Raw genomic sequence first — 13,512 nt, forward strand, 5'->3', positions numbered from 1 at the left:
ACTTAATGATAACTTGGTAATTGGGGCTTTTGGTTTTATTATTGTATAATTAATACTGTATACAGGGAATCCAATTTTTATTGAAAAATTAATTCATGAATTTTCGGAACTACATACAATAAAATTCGAAATTTTTGTAGATGCCAAAAAAAAAAGGAAAGGCTCACGACTCAAATAAAATTTTTTGTTTTTACATTTGATTCACATTACATTCAACTTTCATAGTTCGTATGATTTATTAGAAAGGAGAAAGCCAATGATATAAAAAACCGAATCCACATAAAAAGTGTAGAGGAAAATATTACTAAAAAAATAAAATATTACGTATAGTCATATATTAATATAATAATTAAAAAATCAAAATTTATATTATTCTAAAATAACAAATATATAATTAATAACATTATTAGGTATTAAAATTTCATATTTTATCTTCAAAATAATAAAAAAAATATCTACATCAAGCTTCTCGAAAATGAAAAAAAAAATTTTTTTTGTTAACTATTTTTAAGTTTTAAACAAATCTATCGAGAATCGATTTAATCGATATCACGATTTTTTTCTTTTATTGTCGTGATAGGTCAAGCTTTTAATTTCGTTTTTTTTTCTTTTGTGATTTGAGTAATTGAAATTTTATTTTAAATTTTAATTAAAAAATTGCTATACTTATATATATATATATATATATATATATATTTATGTACTTTATATATTTATGTGTAGAAATGTTTATTATGTCGATAAACGCTGTTACGTTTCATTTAATCTTTAAAAGTGGACAATAATATGCGATACTGATATCATATAATTTTATTTAGATATGACGATAATAAATCGAATTTATTTCAAGTACGCATAGCTTTATACAAGGTATTCAGTTCAGGTTGATAAATTTTGCGGTTATTAAAATAATGATCAATTTTTTATTTTTTCCGAAAAAAAAAAACAAAAGTTTTATTTCAATTGAATCATATAAATTATATAAAATCAAATTATAAGGAACTCTTTAAGCTTCACGAAAATACTAATACTAAACTACTAATAAAAATTAAAATCAAATGCGTATTCACAGCATATTTAGGTAAAGCACTCTAGAAAAGAATTCAAAATTATGAAATTGTGCCGTTAAATTTGATCTGTACATATGTATGTTAATAACTTAATATTAACTGCAAATAACTCCATAAATGTGCTGCTTAAATAACAATTACTATAAATGCATTTATTGCAAGAAACAGAAATTTCTGGAACACATTGTAAATATGTAACCACAATACACATATTATATACATACACATAAACTGTGTATTAATAATTTTTTATTTCAAAATTCGAATTTCATGCATGTATATAGGTACGTAATTATTATATTTGATGTAATTCTACCGTTTTGACTGATAAAGAAGACTGACCTATATATTATAAGTCCATTTAGGGAGAAATTAATTAAATTAATATAAAAAAATTGAAAATTTAAGAAGCATTGAGTATAATTGGCAACCATATTTATATTATGGCCAAATTATCAGGTATTAAGCTAGTTCTGTATAATTATAAAATATATTATAAATGAAATGAGGAAGCTAAGGTGCTGGCAAAGGAAGGAATGTCATATATCTTCTTGGCCGGGAGCCCTTCTGTGTAATCGGCCACATACACTGTTCGTTGGAAGCAAACAAAGGAATCAGAGAGGAGGCGACCGGAGAGCAAAGGTTTTCAAGGGCTACTTCAACTTCTCGAAAATTAAGACCAGAAGCGATTTTATAATCCTATAAAGATAAACAAGAATCAAATCAAAATTCTTACCGTGGTCCTGTAGGGTCAATGCAGACTTAAAGAGCACCTCAGTAGACTGAGTCTCAAAAATATAGGCACTTGCAAATTGTGTAGGAAAGATGAGACTTTAGTACATCTTCTTATGGGAGGGTGTGATGCTCTCGCTTCCATGTGAACGGAAATACTGCGGTCTTACAAGTTGCTCGAATTTATTAGATGGTGGATCTTGAGCTGGTGCTGTACCGGCATGTCCCGCACTCAGGCAGGACAACACAATAGATTCTTATCGTGATCGCGGTGATCTATACACCCTTGAAGTTTTTTTATTATTAAATTTAACTTGATTAACTTCTGTGGTCTGTATATGAAGTTTGAGTAATTGCACCTTTACTACAGCCTGATATCACATTTTTTATTTTTTTTCAATGAAACTAATCGAAAATTGAAAATTTTTCTAGAAAAATCTAATGAAATCTCAAAAGAGAAATTCTACTAACAACCAAATCTAAATTTTTCAAGGTATATCAGCTAGAAAGTTGTTTACTGAATAATATACAGATATTGACAGAGTGGATTCGTTACGTGCCGAGAGCATTGATTTTTTTTGTTAATTAGAATTTTAAAAACATGTGTTGGAGTACATAATTTGTGTGTATAATTGTACAAATTTGCCCCATAAAATATTGCAAAAAAAATAATTCGCTTATTAATTTTTCACGATTGAATTATTAATTTGTTCTAAATAAACCTCTTATTGTAATTTCATTATATTTGAAATTATATATAGTAATAAAAATAAATAATAAAGGAATAAAATTAATTATCAACACTTCAAATCATAATTTCAAAGGAATTTCAATTATTTTGATTCAATAATTTTTTTTTTATTATTACAATACCAGAAGACATATTTTCTTTAATTATCTGCAATACACACATACAAATGTGCACATGCACATATGTGTGTTCATATGATTTTGTATATAAGGTTATAACAATTTAATTTTAATTCTAAATAACATAATAAGTATATGTAGTTGTTTTCAATAAACCAGTTATTGGAATAATTTTCACCATTATTTGTATTTAAAGTTAATTTTCATTTAAAAATACTAGTTTCTTTATAACGGTACTCCGAGATCATGAAAATAATTTTTTTTTATTTGTATTCTCTGATATTATCTAATAAATAATTTATTAATAATAATTATTTATTTTATTTGATTTCGATACATTTATGCATATAAAATTTCAGTTTCGATTATATCGATTTGAAATATATGGAATAGAATTTTTGAATTTTCTATAATTAAATTAAAAATAATAGCTCATCATATTGCTACTATAGGAAATTTTATTAAATTGAAATTGAAAAAATTATAACTTTTCATTCATTATTACTAGTAATAAGCGGTTTAATAAGTAAAAATAGTGAGTTAGTCTTTATAATAGATACCTAAGTTAAAATAACTTTCCAATTACTCATTACAAAAGAACTTAAGTGTACAAGTGTATGTAAACAAATCATAAGTATCTTTAATATGTTTGATTGTTAGAGATAATGCCATAGTATAATATTTTTCCGATTAGATATCAATATGTATAAGCATAATATAATGGTTAATAATTATGTAGACACTGGCTCCATATAAAATTTACTCTTCTTTTGAGAATATTTAATATTTTTAATCCTCTCAATAAACTTTTAAGTACATATACGTATAGTTTGAAAAATATTTTTGGTGACATTGGATGATAAGAACTGGACATTTTCCCTAGAAATTCATGTAACATATTTATTGGTGAAATTTTATTTATGAATAGTTGACTGGTTTGTAATCATATGTACAAAAAATACTGAGTTCAATACGACTGAAGTCTTATTGTACTCTGTTAGTCAATTATTTAGACCTAATGTCTAATTATCATCCTAAAGTATCTAATTTTAATAAAAATTTTTTTTTGTTTTCGGGATTTATGTCAACAGATGTCAATGTCATTTGGACTTAATTTAGTTTTCAATTTAATCAAGGAAAGATTTACATTTGAAAAACGCTTCCCACTCGAAAACGCGCAACTTAAAATATTAATTAGGTGTGTGTTCAGGAGCTATAAATTTGACGGCTTTGGTAACATTAATTAGCCACCAATTAAGTTATATTCATTATTTTCGTTAATAGTACGTAAGATCTCGTTTATATAGCCCATCGAACATCGATTATAACTTTAGAAAACAACAACGAACGCAAGTGTAACTGGTGATGATATTTCAGTCCAAAAATTCAAGTAAAAATTAGATACTTCATCACGCAGACGTAGCAAATTTTTTAAATAAAATCAAATTTAAAAACTCAATTGAAACAATGCGGATTAACATACAACAACAATCGTTTACTTTCATATTAATAGTGCAGAGCCCATTTAATTGACGAAATTGGAAAAATTTTTAGTACAAACCAAATTTAACTTTGCATTTTTTGCATACACATACACCTAAAGTTCTCTAAAATTTTCTAAAAAACTTATCTTACGCTATTTCCGATTGTTTTTTCTTTATCTAACATATAGTAAAAACCTTACATAAGAAAAGTACAACGTAAAACGCAGTGAAATTCTTAAAAAGAGAATAGAATTGGAAATGTATAGATAAAATTATAAAATTTTAATTTTAAAGAATTAAGTGTGTACTTTAATAATGCTTTCTATATGTACATACTTATATACAATTAATTTGAAGTACTTGTTTTTTAATTCTTTTTCCAATAATATTGATGATTCATAAAATTTTCATTTAACTGACCAATAAAATACATCGTATTTATATAATATTATTTATTAAATGATAAATATTAATTTTAATCAATGTCACTTACATACACATCATTGTATACAGATAGCACAACCGTGTTATGAAATTCAAATTAGTCACTCTTTTTATCCATACACAAATATACATTTAACCTCACATTTCTTTTTTTTAAATCGGGTTAGAAATTTATAATAAAATTTTGTTTTTTGGAAAGACGCAAATTTAAATCTCTTTCAAAATGCGCATTTTTTTTATAAAATTGCGCGTTACAATCAATTAAAAATTATTTGAAAGTCTCAATAAATACCCAAAAAATTTAATAAGTGTCTCAAATCCCTCCTTGGAGTTAAATAAAAAGTCCATCTTCAAATAACGATTTAATGAGCTCCGAGTACAGTGAATGAACACCAAACCACTTGACGTAGAAATATCTTTTTATCTTGCAGATGACTATAGTCTCTTAGAGACGGAAGTTGTCGCAATAAATGAAGTTCTTCAGAAATCTCCTCGCAAAGCCTTACGGTTAACGACAACCCTTATTATTTCGGGCTTTGGAAGCACAGACAACTAATTCTACAACATTCTTGAATTATAAGAGATTTCTCAATGGCGACACAGTTCGAAATTGATCTGAGGAATGAAATAATTCTACCTGAAAAGGAGGACTTGTGTAATTTGTTCCCCGCAAAGCGGCAATAGACAAATCAAAAGCAGGTGGGCAAATTAAAAGCAGGTGTCGTATAGGAAATCTTATCTCTCGTAAGAGAAATTAGGGAGCAGTAAAATGAACTATAACAGGGCATTTACTGTTTGTTAAACATGCCAAGATAAACGATAAGCTCATTTACTTTGCTGATGTTCAACTTTTGTAAAGACGAAGCAGATCTAGTCTGGTTTGGCATTTACTTTCTTCAGTTTCTTAAATTTGATATTTCAAATTCAATTAACTCTTTAGAGTCTTATAAACGAACCTTCTTGAATTTTATTCACTAAATGTTATAAATTACTAAATGCAGTATACATACATATATATAATATACATATTTATAATATTAAATAGACAATTATTTTTACTTATTATCATACAAAGAAAATCAATAAAATATTTTACATAAATATATACATAAATTTAAACGACATATTATAATTACCGGTTTTACTGTATACACTATTAAAAAGTATAATAGGTATAAATTTAGAAAAGAGTTGTTAAAAATAGCTTAAGGGTAAATGTACTGAAATACAAACTTTAATAATGTAAAATTATCTTGATTTTCTATAACAAAAAGAAAAATAATTAATAATAAATAAAAATGAAAGCAATGATCATTAGAATTATTATATACCTTAAATATTTATTAATTTATTTATTATTAATATTTATTTAGATTTGAACGAATTACATTTGAAATCGATACTTTGTTTTGATTTTAATCCACCTACATTTTTTAATCGAACAATTAGATTATGTCAAATTAAAATAAAATCAAAAAAATGCTTTTTTTTTAACAGTTAAACCATAATGTCAACATAAATCATTTGCATAAATACTAGTATAATAGGGGTAAGAATTAAAAAGAAAATATTTTGCTTTCAATTTATTATAGCACATAAAATATTCATAGCGATCTAAAATAATCTTGTAGAGAATAGTTTTCAATAAACAATATGTAGTGTATGTATACAACAAATTTAAACTAAAATGAATGAAAATTAAAAATTTATCAATTTACTGGATGACATATTAAAATAACGTGTCAAATAAATTGCGATGTGTCATAAATTTTTAAAAAATATTATTTTTTAGCACTTTTGTAAATAAAAAAAAAATGTCATTTGAAATGTCAATACCTACATATTATATATTTTTTCTTTTCAAATAATTTGTCATAAAATATTTCATAATTTTACTGTTTAAATAAATATTTGCATAAATAAACTTAAACGTACTTACATATAACTAGCACTCAGTTTAGAGCTATCAAAAGAATCATGCATTTTAATTTTAAAATTTTAATTTCTGTATTGCTTTAGAGACGGAGCAATTTAAATACAATTTTATAATAAAAAATATTAAATTAAATGTATATAGTTTTCAAGATGTCTTAAAATTTTTATAAAAATTGTATGTATTTTTATAAAACATTTAAGGTTATTTTATTGACATTTTTCAATTTTATTGACATTACTGAAATGTCTAATTTATTTATATTCATACTTGCCATATAAAATATGAATACTAAAAATAGAGCTTCACTTTTTTCAAGGTTTTAAAAATTAAATCATTAATTTACTATTTGCTTTTTATTCTTATCTATAGCGAAGAAAGCCCAAGAAACAGTATGAATCAGTTGGACAGATGAAGCAACCTGTGCTAGAACCCGAGAAGGCTAAATTTCAATTACTATTTTTCATTTATTCCAATTTAAATATTCAAATATATCAATTATTCAGGTAAGTAATTTGTATTTCTGAAAGTTCAAATTGTTGTTGCTACAAAGTTAAAATTCTATTTATTATTTTAGGAAAAGTAATGAAAAATTGAAGGGCAATCTAAATCAATCCGAATTTGATTAGAGGAATACGATACATTGTAGTATTCGATACAATGCCCGTAAACTCCAGAAACAATGAAATATTTAAATTTAAGGATCTATTAACATTTGTATTATTTCTTTTTCTAAAGTTTACAAAACAGTTTTTGTATCATTGCTTTAATTAGATTGTATAATATGTAATTGATTCACAATTAGCTTTTATTAGCAATATTTTTGAATTTTATTATGAAAACAGCTTTAAAATTGTTCCGGGAACAGAGATATTTTTGATTTGATTTGATAAAGTGAGATCATGAACACTAGTTGCATACTCTACAATGAATATAAATAGATTTTTTTTTAATACCAATGTAATGAATCATTATACGGTATGAAAGTATACATTATATTCGTATGCTAACCACTACGATACATGACCATATTAAAACCACTAACTGCACAACAGTAAAACTAAGTCTATATACCCTACATGTCTATAGTTAGATACAAAGGCAATACTCCAAAGTTGCAAATGAATTTTTTCAATTTTCATTACAAAAAAATATAGAAACAGAAAGAAAAACTATAATTAATTTAACAAATCTTGTTAAAATTAATTTTGTTTTATGTTTTCTTTTTAATATTCCAATAAAAGAATATACGTTCTTGCATATAGAAAAAACTTGAAATAATTAAAAAAAAATAGAGAACTCTAATTATGGAGTTCACAAACCGTAACTACACGTTTTACGATAAAAAAATTATAAACAAAATTTGTTTGACATTATAAAACAAAAAAACAAAAATTAAAAATTTTATATTGTTACCCCATATGTTCAATATATTAATGAAAACCGTCGGCAATCTGATTTACGATCAAATTTTTGTATTTTTTTTTACGATATTCATTAATAGTTTTTCCACCTTAAAATTTCTATTTTTCAATATAAAGAAGCCTAATTTATTATCATTTTTGCCTTGTTAGTACTTTTGAGATTTATAAAATTAAAAACATCGAACGTGTTACAGAAGTTTAAGTTAAAAGTTTAAGTTGTTACGATCTTAAATCCCATTAATCAAACTAAAAGGTTTAATTTAATTTTTTATATTTATAAAAATTAATTTACTTTACATACACTTACCTATAATTTGTCATATTATTATTCTCATGATCTCGATCAGAATCCATAATTTCCTTTTGTTTTTATTTTAAATTCCTTTATGCTCCCGAAATTCAATATTATGTAAAGCTTAAATTTAGTTATTCACGATATATTTTTAAACAAAGTTATGATTACGTGTAGTACATATATATTATTAATATATGTATGTATGTAGATATATATAGTATGCAAAATAATTAAAAAATTGTATAAAGAAAAAATTTAAAGAACAAATTCAAATCTAGGTCTGATTATTTAAAGAGCCCATTTTTATTATCGTTATTTTTTTTTAAATAATTTTTTGATTATTCAATTTTTCACTTGCAAACATCACATTCACAATTTTTATTTAAAACATATGGTCGGGTCAGATTAAAGTCTTAATAGGTCAGATTAAAGTCTTAGTTTTTAAATTTTAATTACTTTAATAAAAAGAAATTTTATTTTAAAATAAAATTCCATGAAATTATTCACTCTTTAAATAATTATGAAAAAATTTGTGATGTTTCCAAAATTGTATTGTCAGATGTTTTACTTATTTTTCATGAGAAATTCACAATAGTTTTAACAATATTATTATAACAATTTACAAAAAAAATTAAACAGCTAGTTGTAGCTATTTACTTAAAAAATAAAAACAATTAAAAGCCAGTTCATCAAAATATCCACAATGTTTTCCAATTATATCAGAATTTTTTTCCAATAATTATATTTTACTGAGAGTAGTGTACTTTATCAAAGATTTAAAAATCGCACTTGTTCAAATATTTAAATTCAATTGTTAAAAAAAGAAATATAGGGCACAATGTGTGTGTTTTTACACATATGGGAGAACAATATGAATTTATTTTTTTAGTAATTTCTAATTTTTTTCTTTATTAAAATAATTAAATATTTTTTAAGAAAATATTGATTTTCAATATTTATTTAATAAATAATGTTAGTTTTTTGACTATTATTTTTTATCAAAAAATATTTAAATTACATATACTTATATTTGCTATGCGATTTATGGATTTGTACATATATATATTTACTTAAACAAAATTTTCGGGTAAATAACCTTAATAGATAACAAATTTTCAAGGTTCTATAAATTTGAATTTTAAACTTTTTGAATTTTTGTAAAATTTATTGTGAATTTATTTTCAAAATTAATGTGTCTTTGCCAATTTTAATAATTTTAATTATTAATTTTTTTGTTCACAATCTTTACTATTATGATTTTTTTCACTTATCATTAAATATTTAAATTCATATGATTAAATTTTATAATATTTATTTAATTATGTACAAATAAAAATATTTATAAATAACTAATTTTTATTAATTAAACAAAATTTTTTTTGCTAATACTTATAATACAATTTCATTATAGCTGTCATAACAGACCTAACAAAAATTCATTAAATAATAAATGATTTATCAATTCTTAACATTTACAGTAATTTAATATTTATGTAAATAAAATAAATTAAACTAAATAAACAATTATGAAATCTAATAAGTTATTGATTCTAATAAAAGGAAAAGTGTATATGTGCACTGAATGCATTATAATTTAAGTATTCATATTCACAATTTCAATTTTAAAACTATAACAGTATTTGTAATTCACAATTAAATTTATTAAATAAATTAATTTTTTTTTTGAGACAATTCCTTTCGAATTTTTGAAATTTCCTTTCGAATCTATCAAAAATACCTCAATTAATTTTGGAAAGTATTTCAAATGAGTAATTTTTAAGTATTCCAGTTTTGATTGTTCTTTTAAAAATAAAAAACATAGAACTAAGCAAAAAAAAACAACAGAAAATTCAAAATTTTTTTTTAAATTGTTACTATAAAACACACGTCGCGCGTTACCAACCGCATTCAAAAGCTATGAACGATTCAATGTTCAACAAGTAACTAAATAAGCAACAGGTAGGATAGTATTAGAGTTTAAAGGTAAATATGAAAAAAAAAAAGAAAATACTCTTATGTATTTTTATATTATTTTTAACAAGATAACAGAGAAGTTCATTTATATTTAAGTTTAAATGAGAAAATGAAACAACAATATACCGACATTTATTGGTGAAACACCATTCGTATACATATACAAAAAAAACGAAACAAAAAACAAAAACGGAGAAAAAAGTGCAAAAATTAAAAAAATCAAAACAACAGAATGGAAAAATTTCAAAATTCGAACAAAAAAAGATCAGGTGCAAAAGAAAATCTGATTATTTACACTATTTTTTTTTATCCTAATACATATATGTATATTAATACGAAGGCACACACATGCAAAAATATTCATTTTTACTTTTATATTTAATACCTTTCATACCTGTTGTTTGTAACACCGTAACTGATCAGTTGATATTATTTTTCTGATCAAGTACAAATGTGTGTGTATATGGGTATGTATATGTAAAAAATTGGAGAAAATTTTTAATATATTTTTTTATATTTCAATCATGCGGAATAAAAATAAGTTAGAAAGAGTAAAATATATGTGTGCGTGCTGTCTTAATAACAATTTAATTAAAATTAATGCATATTATTTTATTGATAAAAAAAATTGTACAATACAATATAATGATAGAGTGAGACAACTATATGGCATTATAGTTTACAGTAATGTAAAAGAAATATTAAAATTTTTAAAGTGAGATAGAACTTTTTGATTTTTCATTTAAATTTAATTTTTTTTTTTGTTTTTCTTGTTCGATTTTTTTTTTGTGTTTTTTGATGAAGTGAGATAGCATACATGTACCTTCATTCATTAAAATGTAAATGAGGAAAGTTATTGATCAAGTATAACAAAAAAGTAAAAAACCAAAACGGAAAAAAAAATATTAAAAAAAGATTTATTTTTATTACCTACTTATTATATACTTATTTAGTGCTCATGTATGAGTATTATATACAATTAACTTTTGTACATGGAATTTATTTTTAAGTATGTATTTGTATACGTGTTTAATATTTTGTATACACGTATAATAGTCACTCCCATGTAAGATTTCTTCTATATAAATGATCTAAACCTTGTATATAATTTACAAAAAAAATTTTTTTAATTATATTGTTTTTTTTCGCAAATTTTTGTCATGCTTACAGCATCTGTCCTTTGGTTGAATTTTTTAATAATAATTTAATTTAATAGAATTTGGAGCATTAATATGTTGATTGCTTTACTATTGAACCGTTTTCAAAAGTAATTTGTAATTTTCCGATTTCGTAACATCACATATTTTATTCATGAATATAGGCCTTTTTCGGCGGTACCACAACGGGCCTAGGTGGCCTATGTGTTCCAATCGAGGGGGCGCGTTACCCTAACTTATAGGCATTTTTCGATTTAGACACATCAGTTTTGTGGTCAGTTAATTGATTTTATAACAGAAAATGATAGAAGATACCTTTATATACAAATAAATTTCGTGATTCTAACTTGCACGTGCACTTTTAAAAGGACTACCGATAAGATTCCCAAAAAGAAAAAAATATATAATATTAATAGAGCTATAAAAATTTAAAAATTTGTTTTATGAAATTTTGTTTTTGGAATTTTACAAATTTTTCCATTTCAAACATATGTATAGGGGTAAGTCTTGCGGACAAATAGTCACGGTAAGATGAATTTTTAAAAAATATTAAGGAATTTAAAAAATTTTGTAAAACTAAATTATATTATTACATGTTCTCTCATATTTAAAGAGAACATGTAATAATATAATGGAAAAATTTGTTTATATTGTTAATTGCATTTAAAAATTTCGGATAGTTTTCGAGTTCAATAAACGGAACATTGCATATAATGATAGTTTCCACCTAAAATTTTTAAAGTTAGTAACTGAAATAAACAAATAATATTAAAAGCGGCTTACAATAATATTGATTAATCAATTTGTTAAATGCTCCCGTAAGGTGATCGCTGATATAGTTTTTTTTTTCATCAACATATCTCAGAAAATACTGCGTTAGCGTTCTTGTTATAGGGCTGAGATCTTTTTAGGAATATTCGAAAAATTTGAAATCTTGTACAATTGGATAGATATGAGCTAATTCCAATCAAGATTATTCTGAATTATTCTAAATTTCCAATCAAGAATTTCTGAATAGCTTCTGATTTATGAAGCTATTAGGGATGCTCTTAAGGTATCCTGTCTTCATTAGTGTATAAAAAATTAATGTCAAAATACGGTAGGATAAATAAAGCTACATTATTGAAAACGGTTGACTACATTTTTGTAGCATTGTTGTAGAAATTTTGTAAGTGTCAGAATTGTGTTCACTCACTATTGCCAATTTTTTTTCTATTACTTATTCAAAATAACTATAAATTCCGGGTAATATAAAAATTGTATGATCGTAATAAATAATTCAATATGTCTATATTTCTCATGCTATTGTAATTGTATTAACTTCTCATCATTTTTAAATGCTTGACGATTTTGCTCAGCAATTTAATAGCCGCTCTGCAATATAGACATGCACAAAAACCAAATGATAATTGTTTTGCTCATTCGATTTAAATTTTGATGACCACTGATGTTAGATTTAAGCAATTCGTCTGATATAATTTGTAATTCTATAAAGGCGGCCGTTGTTTCCTTCACTGTAATTACAAATGAAACTAAATGTTAAATGAAAATAAAAAAATATATTTTACAAAAGAAATATTTTTTTTAATCTAGTCAACCAACAAACATTTATATAAAAAATACTCCAATTTGTACCAAAAACTAAAAGTCGTATTCCATTTAAGGTTTGATTTTAAAAGTACATAAATTAATTTTAAAATGTGTGTATGTATTTATTTAACATGAATCTCTCTCTATTCCTTATGTGTTTTAAATATTTATTCCAAAACACACATACTACAATTTTTTTTTAAATATGAAAGGACATTATATTTAAATTATACTCGTATCTATACATAATTAAATATGTAATGATCAACTTCATAATGAATATTCAACTTTATAATTTTATATATAAAAAAAAACAAAAGAAAAACACATTCAAATTTTAAGTATGAAATCTCAGTTCATCATACCATACAAACATTTTAAGTTATATAAAAATATACCGTACCTTTTTACACACAATATATGTGTACTGCCATACCAGTATATTTTTATGTATTGCCGTCTATTTATTCAATTTTGTATGATAGTTTATGACTGTTTTTTTTTTGCTATCATCACACTGTATCGTTGTTGGATGTTAC

At 23.8% G+C, this 13,512-nt stretch overlaps 1 protein-coding gene across 1 annotated transcript in view; it reads right to left on the bottom strand.

Moving 5' to 3' along the window:
- LOC129619278 (putative transcription factor SOX-15) overlaps window positions 1-8,340 on the bottom strand; it is a 107,315-nt gene extending 98,975 nt beyond the window's left edge. The window contains exon 1 of the mRNA XM_055534451.1: window positions 8,265-8,340. Within this exon, the coding sequence (XP_055390426.1) occupies window positions 8,265-8,311 (47 nt within the window). The 5' untranslated portion in view covers window positions 8,312-8,340. The remainder of the gene's footprint in view (window positions 1-8,264) is intronic.
- Window positions 8,341-13,512: the final 5,172 nt, after the last annotated feature.

The sequence above is a fragment of the Condylostylus longicornis genome, unplaced genomic scaffold (genome assembly GCF_029603195.1).
Source record: "Condylostylus longicornis isolate FDR11 unplaced genomic scaffold, ASM2960319v2 ptg000011l, whole genome shotgun sequence".
NCBI classification, from domain to species: Eukaryota; Metazoa; Arthropoda; class Insecta; order Diptera; family Dolichopodidae; genus Condylostylus; species Condylostylus longicornis.